Consider the following 17,147-nt stretch of genomic DNA (forward strand, 5'->3'; position numbering starts at 1 on the left):
GACCCTGACACACAACACTCTGTGAGTGACTTTGACACACAACACTCTGTGACTGACTCTGACACACAACACTCTGTGACTGACTTTGACACACAACACTCTGTGACTGACTCTGACACACAACACTCTGTGACTGACTCTAACACGCAACACTCTGTGACTGACCCCTGGAGCACTAAGAACCGTTATGAGTTTGCTGGTATGAAAACTCAGCTCATGAATGCTGAAATTGTACACAGGCTCAACGGCTAAGAGCTTGCCATTCTTTCAGTGCATTTGACCTGAGATAATTGTTGACTGTTTTACCAAAGTAAATTGGTGACCCACACACAGAGGGGTCATGCCAGTTATGTAGCGAGCCACCGAACGGTGACCACAGAGGTCGAATTGATTCTGTTGTTCTGCTCAGTTAAGATCACAGCCAGGAGTAGCATCAGTGTGGGCGCTAAGTATGGGCATTTTGCTCAGTGTAAATCTTTGGTCAGTGAAAACCGATTCTAATCTGTCTGTCTGTCTGTCTGTTTGTCTCTGTGCTGGTCTGTCTGTCTCTGCCTGTTTGTCTGTTTGTCTGTCTCCACTTGTCTGTCTGTCCGTCCCAGTGGAGGATCATCATGGGGGGCACAAAGTGCATCCCCAAATCGGAGCTGCCGGTGGACGACCCCCCCCAGGCCCCAGGGGACGCCGCCCCCAGCGCCCGCCTGTGGCTGCACCCCAGTGACCTCAGCATGGCCCTGTCCTCCTCCACCCCCCTCTACCCCCCCGGCAAGATCATCCACGTGGTGCACAACCACCCCGCCGAGAGCTGGTGAGGGCGGGGAGAGGAGCGGGGCGGGGTGGATGCGGTGGGGGGGGGGGCTGAAGGAGGGCTCAGGGATTTTCCACACTGTGGCACACTGCTGGTCGGCTGTAGGCCACAGAGCTGCTTTGGTTCCAGGGGTCTTTTCTCCCCTCTGCAGCTGTGGTCAGGAGGAGCCCACCTACTCCGCTCTCTGGGGGGATAACAAGGCCTTCGACGAGGTCATCATCTCCCCCGCCATGCTGAACGAGCACCTGCCCCATATGGTGATGGAAGGCCTCAATAAGGTGAGTGTGTGTGTGTGTGTGAGATATTTTCTGTGTGTGTGTGAGAGAAAGAGAGTGTGTGTGTGTGTCATTGCATGTGTGAAAGGTAGCGAGTGTGTGTGTGTCAGTATGTGTGAGATGTGTGCACAGCATGTGTGTGTGTGTTCATGCATGGGGTGTGTATGTTTTCATGCGTGCACAGCCTATGTGTGTGTGTTCATGCGTGCGCAGAGAGTGTGTGTCTGTTCGTGCGTGCACAGCCTGTGTGTGTGTGTTCATGCGTGCGCAGAGAGTGTGTGTCTGTTCGTGCATACGCAGACGTCCTGGGGACATGTCTAGTCGGGAGGCTAACTTTGGTGCTTATGCAAACAGGGAAGCTCTGACTCTTTCATTACAGGAGGATCCATCCTGTCTGTCACATTCTCTACTGTACCAGCAGCTGCTTTCCATCAGCCTTATATTGCATACAGTACCCTGTAGGGGGTGCTGTTTCACGAGTGTTTGAGTAGGAACTATTACAAGTGGTCACAATGGCTGCTTGTCAGTCTGGCCAAATACAATAGGAGTCCAGCGGTACCTTATGTGTGAGCTAGTGCGCACTTGGAAAAAGGGTGAATGTCGATGTGCGTGTTCAAGTGTGTGTGTGTTCATATGTCTGTTTGAGTGACAGTGCCTGCATGTGTGTACGGGTTCCCTTGTGTCTTTTAGCCGTATTGCTGCTGTATGTGCATGAGAGACGGTGTGTTTGTGTGTTTTAGTCAGTGTGAGTGTATTGATTCAGGTGTTGGTCTGTGTGTTTTAGATTGTGTGTCTGTTAGTTATTGCAATGGTGTGTTTTAGTGTCTTTGTGTAATCAGTACTGATGTGTTTATGCATAAAAGGTGTGTTTTTAGTTTACATGTTTTAGTGTATTCATTTTTAGTTTGTATTCATATTTGTCCTGTCTCTAACCTTGATCTGGTGGGATCAAGGTTAGAGACAGTGTGTCAGTGTGCTAGTGTGTGTGATTTGGTTAGTATGTCTTAGATTTTCTTTTGTTTTTGTTTAGGTATACTTTAGTATATGTGTTTGAGTCACTGTGCTGGTATTTTTTGGTCGGTGTTTTGGTTTTAGTCATTTTGGTGTCATTTTCAGATATACGTTATTAAACAGCATGTTGGTATGTTTTAGTCAATGCATCAGCGTGTTTTAGTACATTTGTATTATTCAGCGTGTTGGTATGTTTTAGACGTTCTTTAATGTCATCGTTTACTCTTTATTTTAAATAAGGTATTGGTTCGTTACCGTTTAGACTTTTGAACCATTATCGTTTTAGCACTGGTGTCAGCAAAATCTAAACAATACCCATACTTAGTGTTTTGGTGTGTTTCAGGACATTTGTATTCATCTGTATGTTGGTATGTTTTGGTCAGTGTATTGATATATTTTAATCTGCATGTTTTGTTGTGTTTTAGTCAGTATGTTTTAGTGTATTTGTGTTAGTCTGTGCTATTGTATTTTAGTCAGTATGTTTTAGTGTATTTGTGTTAGTCTGTGTGCTGTTGTGTTTTAGTCAGTATGTTTTAGTGTATTTGTGTTAGTCTGTATGCTGTAGTGTTTTTGTCGGTATGTTTTAGTGTATTTGTGTTAGTCTGTGTGCTGTAGTGTTTTAGTCAGTATGTTTTAGTGTATTTGTGTTAGTCTGTGTGCTGTTGTGTTTTAGTCAGTGTGTTGGTGTCTCCACAGGTTCTGCAAAGCTGGGCAGCCAATGAGTTTGATACAGAGACAGACCCAGGGGAGATGGAGGATGGGGGTTGCCTGGCCAACTCTAGCCACTTACCCTCCCCAAAAAACCTCCCCTCCACCCCCTCACAGTGCTCTACAGCTTCCTCAAGCCCTTCTGAATCAGACACACTCCCCCTGGCTCCAGCCCTGAACTCTGAATAACTAATACAGTCCCCTCTCTCTCCCAATCAGTTTGGCCCTGAACTCTGAATAACTAATATAGCCCCCTCTCTCTCTCAATCAGTCCAGCCCTGAACTCTGAATAACTAATACAGCCCCCTCTCTCTTGCAATCAGTATGGCCCTGAATTCTGAATAACTAATACGGCCCCCTCTCTCTCCCAATCAGTCCAGCCCTGAACTCTGAATATCTAATACGGCCCCCTCTCTCTCCCAATCAGTCCAGCCCTGAACTCTGAATATCTAATACAGCACCCTCTCCCTCCCAATCGGTATGGCCCTGACCTCTGAATAACTAATACAGATCTTTCTCTCCCAGTCAGGTGATCTCTCTACTGTCTCTCTCTCCTTTTTTCCTCCGTTCTTTTCTCCTCATAGGTAACTCAACTGAGATGTTTGTGAAACTCTTGTCCTTATCTTTATATTTGAATCATTTGCAAAATGATTGAAATGGTCAAAATCCAATCATTCAAATGGTCAAAATCCAACAATTTGATAATTGTTTAATTTGCGTCTAATCCTTATATCCACAGCTGAGACTGTTCCTGTTTGCTGCAAATCTGTGGCTTGAAATGCCTGTTCACAAAAACAGGACCAGTTTCAGTCGAGACAGACCACATATTGGCATACTTAGGAGACTTGTATAGTTGTAAGTGCAGCCTAGTCAGTACTCACTGATACAGTACTGCCAAACACTGTTATGTACAGGTCAGCGGTAACCAAGGCCACTGAAGCCTTGGAACTGTCGCCACCTTGTCTTTTCCTTGCATTACCTACTTGGCTGAGCTTCCTATGGGATCCTATATGGTCTGTGACACTCATATTTCCCATCATGATCTTACGCTCTAAAGTCTGTGACTTCCACATTTCCACATAATCCAGATGTTTAGGGTCTGTGATTATCACAAAGTTCCATAATAATCCCAGTGTTTGGGGTCTGTGATTTTCACAAAGCTCCCTCCTAATCCCAGTGTTTGGGGTCTGTGATTATCACACAGTTCCATAATAATCCCAGTGTTTGGGGTCTGTGATTATCACAAAGTTCCTCGTAATCCCAGTGTTTGTGGTCTGTGATTATCACAAAGTTCCATAATAATCCCAGTGTTTGGGGTCTGTGATTTTCACAATGCTCCCTCCTAATCCCAGTGTTTGGGGTCTGTGATTTTCACAAAGCTCCCTCCTAATCCCAGTGTTTGGGGTCTGTGATTATCACAAAGTTCTATAATCCCAGTGTGCGGGGACTGCATGCTGTTCTGTCCTTCACAGTCATTCTGTGCCTTCCACAGCTGCTGCTGAACACTTCTTGCTGGAGATTATGAATGCATGGAATCATGGGATTAACACAGATTACATTGCATTGCTCTGGCATTCATGCATTGATATGAATCAGGTACTCATTAGCTTTAGCGTATATTATAAGGAAATCTATTGTATGAAATGTGCTTTCCTCTTTCGAATGGCTCAGGTTTCCTCTCTGTAGACTGAGGCTAACTTCAGAACCCTGGTTTATTCACTCAACGGGCATGGCCACTGTACAAACACATGATCTCAAAATGATGAGAACTGTTGCGCAAGCCAGCAATCCCATGGTACATTGCTCTGGCGTGTTTGTAAGCAAAGGCCGCTGCCATTTTAACCGTGAATACCCAAAAAAAAGAAGCTAGCAAATTGAACTGGGAACCAGGGGAGATCCTCCATTTACCGTTTTCAACATTTTGATGGTTTTTCCCTGGAGGCGTTTCCCTTTAGACGCGCCTCGACACTCCCTCTCTCCATCTGCACGGCGGGAGGCGAAGCTATTAGTGCTCCACCTCCACCCCAAAACCAGTCACTCGTGTGTCACTTGCATCTTACCGCCAGCATGGAGTCATCGTTTAACCAACGTGAAAACATTTCATTATCAAGGTTCTGCACGTTCATTCCACTGTGTTATGAAAACTGTTTACAGTAGCCTTAATTATTTTGTGCCTTTGTGTCATTTGTCTTTGTACTCCTGAATTAAAAGTCATTTTCATGCGTTGAGGTGTGAGTGCTGTAATTCTTGGGCCTACTTGTGCATTTCCTGTCCTCATGTCGATGTGTCTGTGTCTATAACTGGGGTCCCCGTCACTGGTCCCGGACAACTGTGGAATATTTTTTTTTTTTTTCCACCGTTTCTCTGAACTGACCCTGTGTAATCGCTTTTTTTCTTACATGTTTGTTAATCCACAAGTTAACGATTAATAATCGCTTTATTTCAAATTTATAAGCAGGATATTAATAGAATTTCTTAAGTATAGTGTTTTTTTTTCTTCTAAAAGCAAGAGCGGGAGTTCCAGCATGCCTTGCCTGTTTTGCGTGGACATTCACTTCAAGGTCACGTCTGATTGGCTGCCCAGTAAGCGGTCACACTGCTGATTGGTTGAAATATGAATGGCAAGTTACTTAACGTAACTTGCTTTCTTTTTTAATGCATGTGAGTATGATCGCCTTGAAGTCCTACTGTTGAGGGCAGTGTAAGAACTTGCCTTCAACATAGAAAAAAATTAATGAAAAATCTCATCTGAATGGAAAAGGCTTGATATAGTTTCATAATTCAGTCAGAACGGTTTCTCAGATTGCTCAGTGAACTCACTTTGCCTGTTTTCCCGGGTCTCAATCGGTTGCTGATTTACAAGTTAAGACTAAAACCCAAAACTGCTGCTCTCTGGGACCAGGGTTGGTGGACGCTCTTCTTTTGCATGTACCCATGTCACTCATTGGTCTGAATCTGTGTGTCACTATGTTGTGTCAGTTGGTCAGTAAATCACATGCTTGTCTACATATCTGCCAGTTGGTGTGTTCAGTTATTTGGTTACTAGTCAGTCTGGTTATTTTTCCTGTCCATTCAGTGTCTCTGATGTTTGGGACAGCGGATTTTATACCTATTCATATACAGTACAGTCCCAAAAAATTAGGTCACCTGTGGTTTATTTTTTATTTTTACTTTAGGTAGAGAAGAATTCAATTAATATCTGCCCATATATTTATTAACAAACCAAAGTACTAACCCTTTCTTTCAATTTCTATCTGCAATAACACAAAAAGGGCACTTTTACTTAAAAATAATATTGGGCATGACTTTCCTTGAAATAGTCTCCTTTGACTTTAATTAAAATTAAATTATTTGTTGAGAGTCTGTCCAGTCATTTTGCTAAATGGGAGGTAGGATGGAGATGAAGGGGTAATTAAATAGAGTAAAATCTGATCTACCTTAAGTTTTTTCTAACCCCTGGTAGTTTAATAGTCCTAAGCCATTAGTCCATAGTGAAATAGGCACTAAAGTTGCAAGAAATATGGCAAAGAAGGAGTTAGGCTTAGATATGTGGGGCCAAGTAAACATTTCGACAAAAAAGTTATTCCCCATGAGAAATTGCAAAGAAGCTTAAGATTTCCAGGTGCAGTGTTCAGTACACACTCAGAAGGGTCCAGCTGGTGGGCAGTAATGTTAACAGGAGAAGACCAGGAAGATCAAGAGGCAGTCGACAAATAGGAAAAGGCAGATGCACCTCCCATTTGCAAAATCATTGGACAGACCTTCTTTTCATTAATTTCCATCATGCGTGTCTAACGCTTGTACAGTAGTTCACATTACACCAACGCCTCTCCGACAGAAAGCGTGCCAGCGTAGCTCATTCCAGTACAGTTTGGTTGCGCTGTTAGAGCCTCGGTGAGTAGAGCGAGTCCTTATCCGTGACCGACCGCCCACTGCGTTGCGATCGCTTGCCAGTCGCTCTTATCCGGAGGAGATGTACATTTGTGGAGAGCGGGGAAACCACCCAGCCACTGTGGTGCTGGCAAAAGGGTCCGTTGGGAACTTGTGTTTTATCCCGGCCGATACCACCGCTTGGTTAAACACTCTATTCTGATTGGTAGAGAGAGTGTTGATTGTTTTTGCTGTGACGTAACAGTGAAATGGTGCAAATCACAGCCATGAAGTAGCTCCAGCAAAAACAGGCCTTATCGCCATTCCAAATGTATACGCAAGCCAGTTCAATGTTCTGTTGTGTTGGCTGAATGTTCTATTTCCAACAGAAAATAATTGAAAAACTAACAATTTAACAACTTCAGCAATTTCTTTAATTTGTATCTGAGTATAATGGTACACTATATGACTTATGACTAAAAGCATCTGGACACCCCTTGGTCTGGGGCTGTTTTTCAGTTTGACTGAACCCCTTAGTTCCAGTGAAAGAAAATCTTAATGCTATCACATGCGGTCACATTCTTGACGATTCTGTGCTTTCCCAACAGTTTGGGGAAGGCCCTTTTCTGTTTGCTCCTTCGGTTTGCACAGACTATTCGTCGCTTTGGATAAAAAGCCTCTGCTGAATAAAATGTAAAGGTTAACCTGGTCAGGCTCATAGTACTGCAAGGTTAACCTGGTCAGGCTCATAGTACTGTAAGGTTAACCTGGTCAGACTCATAGTACTGTAAGGTTAACCTGGTCAGTCTCACGTACTGTAGGCTACCGGTCAGGCTCTAGTACTGTAAGGCCGTCAGCTATGTGGTAAGGCCCTTGTCAGTACTGTAAGGTTAACCTGGTCAGTCTCACAGTACTGTAAGGCTAACCTGGTCAGGCTCATAGTACTGTAAGGCTAACCTGGTCAGGCTCATAGTACTGTAAGGTTAACCTGGTCAGGCTCATAGTACTGTAAGGTTAACCTGGTCAGGCTCATAGTACTGTAAGGCTAACCTGGTCAGGCTCATAGTACTGTAAGGTAACCTGGTCAGGCTCATAGTACTGTAAGGTTAACCTGGTCAGACTCATAGTACTGTAAGGTCAGCCTGGTCAGGCTCATAGTGCTGTAAGGTTAACCTGGTCAGTCTCATAGTGCTGTAATGTTAACCTGGTCAAGCTCATAGTGCTATAGGTTCAAGTCATTATACCTTATTAGGAACCTTAAGAATTAAATTATAACAATCCCTGTCTCTCCACATCAGCTGATGTGTGGTTGTCCATTTGGTGCAAAGTCACTGTCCTGTATCATTGCATCAGGTGGTATTGCACATTGCTGGTGAGTTTTCCTCCTCCACTGTAAAACACTTTAAGATCCTGAGATGGAAACTCATGAATTATGCAATCAAACCCATAAAAATGGTTTTGGCTGGTTATAATTAATGAAAAGACTACCTAATGGAACGTGAGCACCATCTACTTATTTGAGCCAGCCAAAAGGCTTTCTTTTACTTCATGGCAAGGCATTTTAGCACATAACAGCTCCACCTGTTTTGCAGTTCATAAAACTCCATACCTGTTACTAGGCAGAAACGATTCAAAATGAAGACTGCCCCAAAGATAATTCCAACTTTTCATCTGAATCATGCATTGCACAGACCTAACTGCCCGCCTGGAAACAGGAAACTGGAAACAACCATGGATATCAGTCACACACAAAGTTAAGACTATGGGTGGGTGGGTGGGGTGGGGGGGGGGGGGTGGTGTAATGAAGCATAACAAGGAGTTATACGCCAAGTAATAAGGCCTGCCAATGGATGGCAAGATGCCAGGGGGCAAATTGGATGAAAGTTAATTATTTTGTACCGTAGACAACTGGCATTCATTTTTGGACTTGGAAAGCCATTGGGTGTGGATGCGTTCACTACTACTCAGCACTTCACTGTGTGATCAACTGCTTTAGTCGACTGACTCCCCCTGCCTGGTTTCTTGGGTCAGAGTCCATCGATGATTTAAAGGCGAAAGCAAAAACCAGCAGACTCTTTGACTCCGAGAGGAGAAGTGCATCGCTCTATCGTGGACGACGGCGAGCAGGTATCGCGCACCTGAGTTCCGCCTGACGAGGAGCCGCCAGCCTCGGTCGCGCCTGGCAAAGCGGGTGCCATGGAAACGGCTGAGCCGGCCAGGTTTAGTGTGTCAGGCGGCTGGACAAGCAAAGTTGTCACATTGAAAGTCCTCTCTCGGTCCCGCTTGCTGAAGTCGTTTTTATATTACGGCTGTTAACTTCGACCCATTTTGAGCAGGTTGCCAATAACACGGCACTTCCTTCAGCATGTTATGGTTGCTACAGACACACAATCCTTTATTATGTCCAATCACATTCCTTAAATAACCATTACAACACATGACCAGGCATACCACACACCCAGAGAGATTAAAATAGCCAATGAATGCGGGTAGCATGTTAAATATTGCATACTGAATGTTCCACCCTCCAAGGAGGAATGGCCATGTCTCACTGCTCACCAGTGACCCCTGCTGGTCGGCCTGGTGGCAGCAGCATGCTCCCTCGAGCAGCGCATGAGGTGGCGGTTCTGCCAGCAGACAGCAGGTGCATGTCTGCTCTCTCCTGAATGTATAGCGGCGGTTTCAGCCATTAGTGAGAATGCAGGTGCTGAATATGACTCCTCGTTCAAAACTGAGGGGAAAACAGGGGAGAAAAAGCATGACATAAAAGGGCAGAAGTTGGTGTGAATATTTCAAACCAGACGGGCCCTTGTTGTGCACCGTTACTATTAGCCAAAAGGCTCCAGTGTAAGGAAATCTCTTACCCAGGGGTCCCCAGCCCCGGTCCCAGAGAGCTGCAGTATCTGCTAGGGTCCCCAGCCCCGGTCCCGGAGAGCCGCTGGGTCCACAGTGGGGGACCCCTGGCCTAAACTTTAAAATGCTCTTGGTTTCAGAATTTAAATGCTTATTTATTGCTTTGAGGACCAATACCAACCAAAAGCTTTAATTTAGGTCCTTTCCTCCCTTCTTGGTCATCCTCCATTTACTTCCAATGTCTTTCTTTCTTTTTACTCAGCCATTTATCCTCATCTTTCTCCCTCTCTCAGGACGTAGTCTAGCTCGTCTTCCTCTGCCCGCAGATTGATTTTCTTTGACGCTGTACTAATGTTTTCGGCGCTCGCTGAACCTGTCGACTTTTTCTCGTGCCGAAAATGGAACGGAGGTTGATTTCTGTTTCCGCCGCTGTTTGATTACGCCTCTTCCATCCGATCTTCTCCTCCATCTTTCCCCGGCCTGCTCGTTCGTCTCATCCAGTCCCCGCGATTCTGTCCTCAGCGTAGTGACTCCGCCTTTTTCTTTTTGCGGCCCGGAAAGGTTCTAGAGAACTACAACAAGGGGAAGACGGCCTTGCTGTCGGCCGCCAAGATCATGGTGAGCCCCACGGAGGTGGACCTGGCCCCCGACTCCTTCTTCCTGGGACCCCCGAATCCAAACCTGCGCAGGAACAGCAGTGTCCGGTAGGTGCTGGGGGAGGGGGAGGCTCTGTGGTAGTCAAAATCTGCGTGTCTGTCTGCAGTTCGACATCCAAACGACGAGCCTCATTCCCAAAATACGCGTATGATCATATTTGATCGTGAACTGCGTGTAAGAACGTTTCCAAGACCATTTCGACATTCGTGATTTTTTTCTTATCTGTATTTGTTCACTTACTTCAAAGCATGCGAAATAGTATTCATTAGTTCAGATAACTTACATCGTTAGAAAAACTCAAAACTACTAATGAATTTTACTTAGCATAACGACATAAAAAATCTAACTTTCGCTCTAAAAACAAAAAAAAACGTTTTATGTCAACATGATTTTAGAGGAAAAAAATTATATTCTGCATTTAGTTAACTAGATATAATAAGCACAATAATAAGCATAATCATTTTCAGTTCTACTTTGAACTAGCTAGCTAGCAAGGTATGGTTTCCTTTATTCAAATTACAGTAATGATAACTGGCAAATCAGTGAAACTTGTTGCCCCAGACGGAATTTTTCTTAAAATGCGCCAAAAATACGATGCTGTCCACGACGCAGATCTATCGCAGAGCACGACCTGCTGAGCTCACGCCGGTCACGTGGTTATTTACTGCGGATTAAAAAAAGAATTACCAACCCACGCGCTCAAAGAGGTTTTTAACAAACTAGGCTATATAACAAATGAATGGTGCGTTGGCTTCTCATAGATAATCATAGAGAGGAAAGACGGGAGCCTGCACTCTTAATGAATAGATATAGATTATGAATGTCTACGCAACAAAATCATTTTCATTTTCATTCCTATGTGGACAAAGAGACAGACATGTTTCGGCCTAAGCCGTCCTCAGTGTCTTGACGAAAATGAAAATGAAATGAAAATGATTTTGTTGCGTAGACATTCATAATCTATATCTATTCATTAAGAGTGCGGGCTCCCGTCTTTCCTTTCTATTTACTGTGGAATGTAATTGTGCTCCCCTCCCTCTCTTTTTCCCCCGGTCCCACCGTCTCCCTCTGTTTTGTGGCCTGGCCGTCCCACCTCGCCGTCTGCACCCCTGCCCCTTGCCTGTGTACTCATGCCCACTTTTTTGTGAATTCCACAACCTCTATTCCTTCCTCCTCTTTGCTTCCTCTTTCTTATCCTCCCGTTCTTATTGTCCTCTTTTCTTCTCTTCCTTCTCCATCTTTTCCTCTGCTGCTTGGATTGTTCTTTTCACAATATCGTCTGACTTTCTCTCCTTCCTGTCTCCTGTTCATCTGTGTCGTTCGACGCTACATCCTATCGTGCAACGCCCACATTCGCCACCCTATGGCACTCTGCATACTCTCTCTCTCTCTCTGTCTTTCTGTTTCTCTCTCTCTCTCTCTCTCCCATTCGCTTCTTGGTCAATCTCACCACTCTTATCCTTCTGTTTCTGGCTCTCCCCTCGCTCCCTCCCCTCCCTCCCTCCCTCTCTCTCTCTCTCCCTCCCCTCCTTCCCTCCTTCCCTCCATCCCTCCCTCTCTCTCTCTCCCCTCTCTCCCTCCCCTCCTTCCATCCCTGTCTCCCTCTCTCCCTCCCCAGGTCCTGCGTGCCCTCTGAGTTGTCTCTGGAAGGCTTCTCGGAGTGTGGTCCTCCCGGGGGGGTGCGTGGGCACCTCACGGTGGGGCACTGGGGAGGTCTGAAAGCGCCCCTGGCCGCGACGGAGAGCCTGTCGGACGCCGAGTCCCTGTACAGCGTGGACATCCCGCGAGGCTCCCTCAGCCCCGCCTTCCCCCGCCACGCCCTGACGCTCAAAAACTCCTCGGGCTCCGCCCCCGGCCGCGGGCCCAGATACCCCCACCACCTGTCCCCCTCCATGGCGAAATACCCCTTCTACATCTCCGCCCCAGCCCCTTGCTACCCTCTCCACCTCTCCCCTCCAACGCCCCCCAGATACCCCCACCACCTCTTCCCTCCCGCCCCCAGCTACCCTTTCCATCTCTCCCCTCCCACGCCCCCTAAATACCACCACCTCCCCTCGGCTAAGCCCTACCCGGGTCCGCGGCCTCAGACTGTCATAGGCTCGGGGCTCCACCAGGTGGCGCCGAACCCGTACACGGACTTCCTCTCCACGGGCTGCAGGGACTTCTCCCGGACCCTGGCCCTGCCGAGCTTGCACTGCTCCCCCACGGGGCCCGCTCACCCCCGGGCCGGCCCCCAGAACCAGGAGGCCTCAGAGGAGGAGGAGGAGGGCGGTGCGACGAGGCAGGGAGGAGAACCCGAGCCCAGCGCGGAAACGGAACCGGCGTCTTCGCTGCCCGACAGCGCCCCCTGCCAGACCGTGCTGGAGTTTTCCCAGCTCCTGGACAACCTGTTCCGGCTGGACGGCAGCGACCGGCCCACGCTGGGCTTCTCCGACGAGGAGTCCGAGTCGGGGCGTGGCTCGTACGACCTGGAGGAGGGGCTGGACGAGGGGCCCCGGACGGGACGGGGCCGGGCCCCGAAACCCGACCAGTCCTCCAGCCTGTCGCTCTCGTCCTCCTTCCCGCTCTCCTCGTCGGGGGAGCTGAATGACCTTTCGCCCTTGGACGGGAGCCTCCCCCTGCAGTCCGCTGCCCTCTACACCGGAGAAAGCGTGCTCTCCTCCCTCGTCTGACACAGCTGGCTGTCCCCCCTGTGTACTGCAGCTCTCTCTGTCCCTCTCTCATTCTCTAACTCTCTCTCTGTCCCTCTCTCATTCCCTAACACTCTCTCTGTCCTTCTCTCATTCTCTAACTCTCTCTGTCCTTCTCTCTAACTCTCTCTCTGTCATTCTCTAACTCTCTCTCTGTCCCTCTGTCATTCTCTAACTCTCTCTCTGTCCCTCTCTCATTCTCTAACTCTCTCTCTGTCCCTCTCTCATTCTCTAACTCTCTCTCTGTCCCTCTCTCATTCTCTAACTCTCTCTCTGTCCCTCTCTCATTCTCTAACTCTCTCTCTGTCCCTCTCTCATTCTCTAACTCTCTCTCTGTCCCTCTCTCATTCTCTAACTCTCTCTCTGTCCCTCTCTCATTCTCTAACACTCTCTCTGTCCCTCTCTCATTCTCTAACTCTCTCTCTGTCCCTCTCATTCTCTAACACTTCGTTACTCTTTGTTCATCTCTTTCACTCTATCACTGCCTCACTTTCTCTCTCCTGCTCTCTTACATTTCTCTGCTCTTTCTCTCTCTTGCTCTTTCACTCTAGCACTGCCTCACTTTCACCTTCTTTCTCCCTCTTGCTCTCTCTGTTACACTTCTCCACTCTTTTTCTCCTTCATCTTCTCTCTCTTCATCTCTTTCACTCCGGCACTTTGTCTCACTTTTTTCCCCCGCTCTCTTTCTCTCTCTGTACTGAACGGGGTCAGAAAATGGCTGACTGTCCGGGCCTATGAAGCCAGGTGATCAGTTACACGGGTACAGTGCCTAATGAGTGAACAAACACTTGCATGGAAACGTTCGTTTTTTTAAGCGTTATTGTTATGAACGGTATACCCGACCAGGCGATGTCTGCCAGGCTGGGTTTTTCACCGCCCCCCCTCCCCCCCCACCCAACCCCCCCTCAGTAGTCTGCGCACGCTGCTACGGGATTGCTACGTCCCTGTCGCGGTACTTACATCATGCTACGCTACGTTAATAACACTTTCTACGACGCGTTAGAGACATGTTCATAATGAAGCTGTTAAGAGTTATAAACTATGCTAAAGATGCTAACGGAAGAAAGATGCATCGGCTAGCATTTGAATTGGAGCCTGCATCGGTTGGGGTAGTTTGAATACAGCACTCCTTCATTGAAACATTAAAATATTTTTAAAAAGGTCTTAAAATTCTTGAAGTCATTACAGTTATAGTTTAAAATTGTGAATATTAATATACAACATTAATTATGTATATTTATAACTGAATATAATGAATAAAATCTGCATTATAACTGATTATGAATGTATTTATATAGGAATATAGATACAGGCTTCATAGAAAGTGTTACCTTAACCCTTAACACTTTCCAAGTAGGTTTGGCTCATAGGCACGTTGGGTAATACCTGTGAACCAAAGGGGAAAATGTAACACGCTCATGCTGTCTTTTCTGGCCATTTTGAATTCTGTTTATTAGGTGCAAATGTTTTGACTGACAAACCTTCACCAGAGCCTTAGATAGAAGGCAAGCTGGTTCCTGTATCTGTGTCCCTATTGCCACTTGTCTTAAACTATCATTTCATACACATGATTATCTATAATTCAGTATGACATAATGCAGGCTAAAAAAAAGAATTCATGGATAAGGATTTTTATGGTGTGGCGAGGTATGAAATTGAGCACATATTGAAATATCTTTGCATGACTGCATGCTGTGATATACAGGAAATCGGTTTATATTGTCTGGTTTATCAGAATACACTAATGTCACTTTGAAGAATAAAGAACTGCTACAGTAATATATAGATATACAAGAGGTGTAAATATTACTGTACATGATGTTTGAAATGTCATGTTTTTATTAAATGTATTCAAGAGTCGTTTAATACTCAAAAACAAATGGCAAAATAATAGAAAAACCATTATGGATACTTTATGTACTCTTTAATTTGACAATTACACTCCTTAAACTATGAATGGGGGTTAGTGGGCTTTTTAAAGTAATGAAACTTATATTTATAAGTGATATGTTTTGTTTGTTTAAAAAAAAAGCAATACCCAAAGATTGATTATCCAGGTCCAGTCAACGTCAAATATTCATTTTGTTCTTTTGTTGCTGAATTAATTTAGAATCTGAATTTTGAATCTTTTCCATAAGGCTTTTTCTAAAGATTAGGAAATATTTGAACAATGATGGGGGTAAACCAACGTCGCTATATATGCTCTGGTGAAGATTTTTCAAAGGAACTTTAGCACTTAGTAAAAATGGTAAGAATCCAAAGCAAATCTGTTACATTTTTGCTCTGATTAGCTGATAACAGTCTGTTGACGTGTCAGAAGGTTATTTCAATAAGCAAAAAAATAACTGCTTTTATTGCTTTGCTTGACGGGCGCACATAAAAAGTGACTTACACTTACACCCTTTACATGTTCTAATGATTGTTGTAAGCCTCGGTCCTTTACCCAGGCACAACACTTTCGTCTCTAATCAGTGGACAGGAAAAGCCTTACCTAGCCAGTCATTCTCATTCACGAATCAAACATTAATGCTAGTCACAACCACACCCAAAGGAGAGAGTCGGACACTCCCTCTCCTCTGATTGGGTGGAATAGATAGGCATTATGGGAGATGTAGTGAACTCTGCGATGTCACTCTTTTGACTTTTTTTTTTTTTTCAAGTTGCATGAATTCAAATGGTAACTGAGTGAATCTATGAATTTTCTAGGGGTTGATTTACCCTCTCATTCATCAGTAGCATTTGCCAGACTTAATCTTTTACTGAAATTGCGTTATGTTTTAGTGCTGCGTTAGTACACAAGTGATTGGTGGTCAGTGACCCATACTTCCTCAGGTACATGGTGACACGATGATGACAGACCCACCCAAGGGTGACTTGGTTCCAAAACCAGTTGAAGTTTCAGACTGACATTAATACTTATTTTTTGTTTATTTATTTTGGTGATTGCAGATTTTTCTTAAAATGTTCTCATGCATGACTCTATCTGGAATGGTTGTTTTGCGACTGTCCTCTGTGCATTTGCTATTATCATTGCTTTGTTGTGTGCACAGTTTTCAATATTTCAAAATCAATGCCTTCAAAAAAAGATTTGTGTAATAAACGTTGCACATATCTACCATGGCCCTTTAAAATGCATATTGCCAAATGTATTTATGAAATGCATTTATGAACACAAATTATTGTGTGTGTGTGTGTCTGTGTGTATGGCGAGTAAAAGACAGAGAGAAATGTTACTGTTGGCACAAAACAAAAGGCTTGCGAATTAAGGCTACTGTGCAGCAGACAAGCTCCATTTTGGCTCTCACCCTGAAAAAGGATAACAGCAATGACACGCTGTGTTATATAAAGCAAACTCTGCTTTAATTAAGCTCATGACGAGCTGGAACTGGCAGCAAAGCATCCTGAATGAATACTGCAATGGCTGCTGGGAAGCCAAAAGCAGACCCGTACGTCCCACTGCTGGCACCCAGACCATCAGCTGAAAAGTTACACCCCCTAGGACCACGCTGTCACTGTAAAAATGTCAACGAATTTTACGGTAAAGTCTGTAAGATAGCGAAAATAGCCGAAATGTAAATAAACGCATTCTTATTGACGGTGAAACATCGTAACATGGTTTATAGGGTACGTGAGTTCCAATATAGTTCTAACAACCCAATTGCCAGTAATTCTCTGTAAAATATATCTTTTTTTACAGTGCAGATGATTCTGTCATCTTTAACCCCAACAAGTTCATTTTCAGAGCTTTTGGAAAGAGAGCAAAAAACAATTATCTGTGTTACTGCAATTTGAAGAAATGGCTAAGAGGCATGAATGTGGATTTGAATGCTTATGAAAATGTTTAATCATTCATGAATGCATATTTATATTTTTAATGAGTGTTATTAATTGTATTAATATGCTTATCATCAATGGGTTTTTTTTTAAATGGGTTTAAAGGAGGGAGAATTTGTATTCAGCCTGCCTAAAAACACTTGTCCCCTGAAAAGACAATGGAAAAGGGAAGTGTGTCTTAAGTAGCAAAAGTACCGGGAAACGACATGGTGATCTGTCAAGCAAATCTGAATATTGCTGTTAAATTTCTGTTTTTTTTTTTTTTTTTTTTTTGGTCTTATTTTGAAGAATCACGGTCGACAGAAGGCGTGGTTACACACTGACCACTGCCTGTGCTTCCTGTGTGACTGTGAGTATCGCCCTGGTACTTTCCCCAAAAGAACCTTTTTTGCATAACTGTCAGCATTATATAAATTATCCTGACAAGCCTTGTGTTCAGTTATT

The 17,147-nt window shown here is 44.9% G+C and overlaps 1 protein-coding gene across 3 annotated transcripts in view; it reads left to right on the forward strand.

The window, feature by feature from the left end:
- Positions 1-16,790, forward strand: part of LOC135241784 (diacylglycerol lipase-alpha-like) — a 55,759-nt gene extending 38,969 nt beyond the window's left edge. For all 3 annotated transcript variants that reach the window (XM_064312461.1, XM_064312460.1, XM_064312459.1), the window contains exons 17-20: positions 600-805; positions 957-1,083; positions 10,084-10,226; positions 11,798-16,790. In XM_064312461.1, coding sequence (XP_064168531.1) covers positions 600-805; positions 957-1,083; positions 10,084-10,226; positions 11,798-12,851 — 1,530 coding nt within the window. In that variant the 3' untranslated portion in view covers positions 12,852-16,790. The remainder of the gene's footprint in view (positions 1-599; positions 806-956; positions 1,084-10,083; positions 10,227-11,797) is intronic.
- The last annotated feature ends 357 nt before the right edge of the window (positions 16,791-17,147 follow it).

Source organism: Anguilla rostrata, chromosome 16, assembly GCF_018555375.3.
Source record: "Anguilla rostrata isolate EN2019 chromosome 16, ASM1855537v3, whole genome shotgun sequence".
NCBI lineage: Eukaryota > Metazoa > Chordata > Actinopteri > Anguilliformes > Anguillidae > Anguilla > Anguilla rostrata.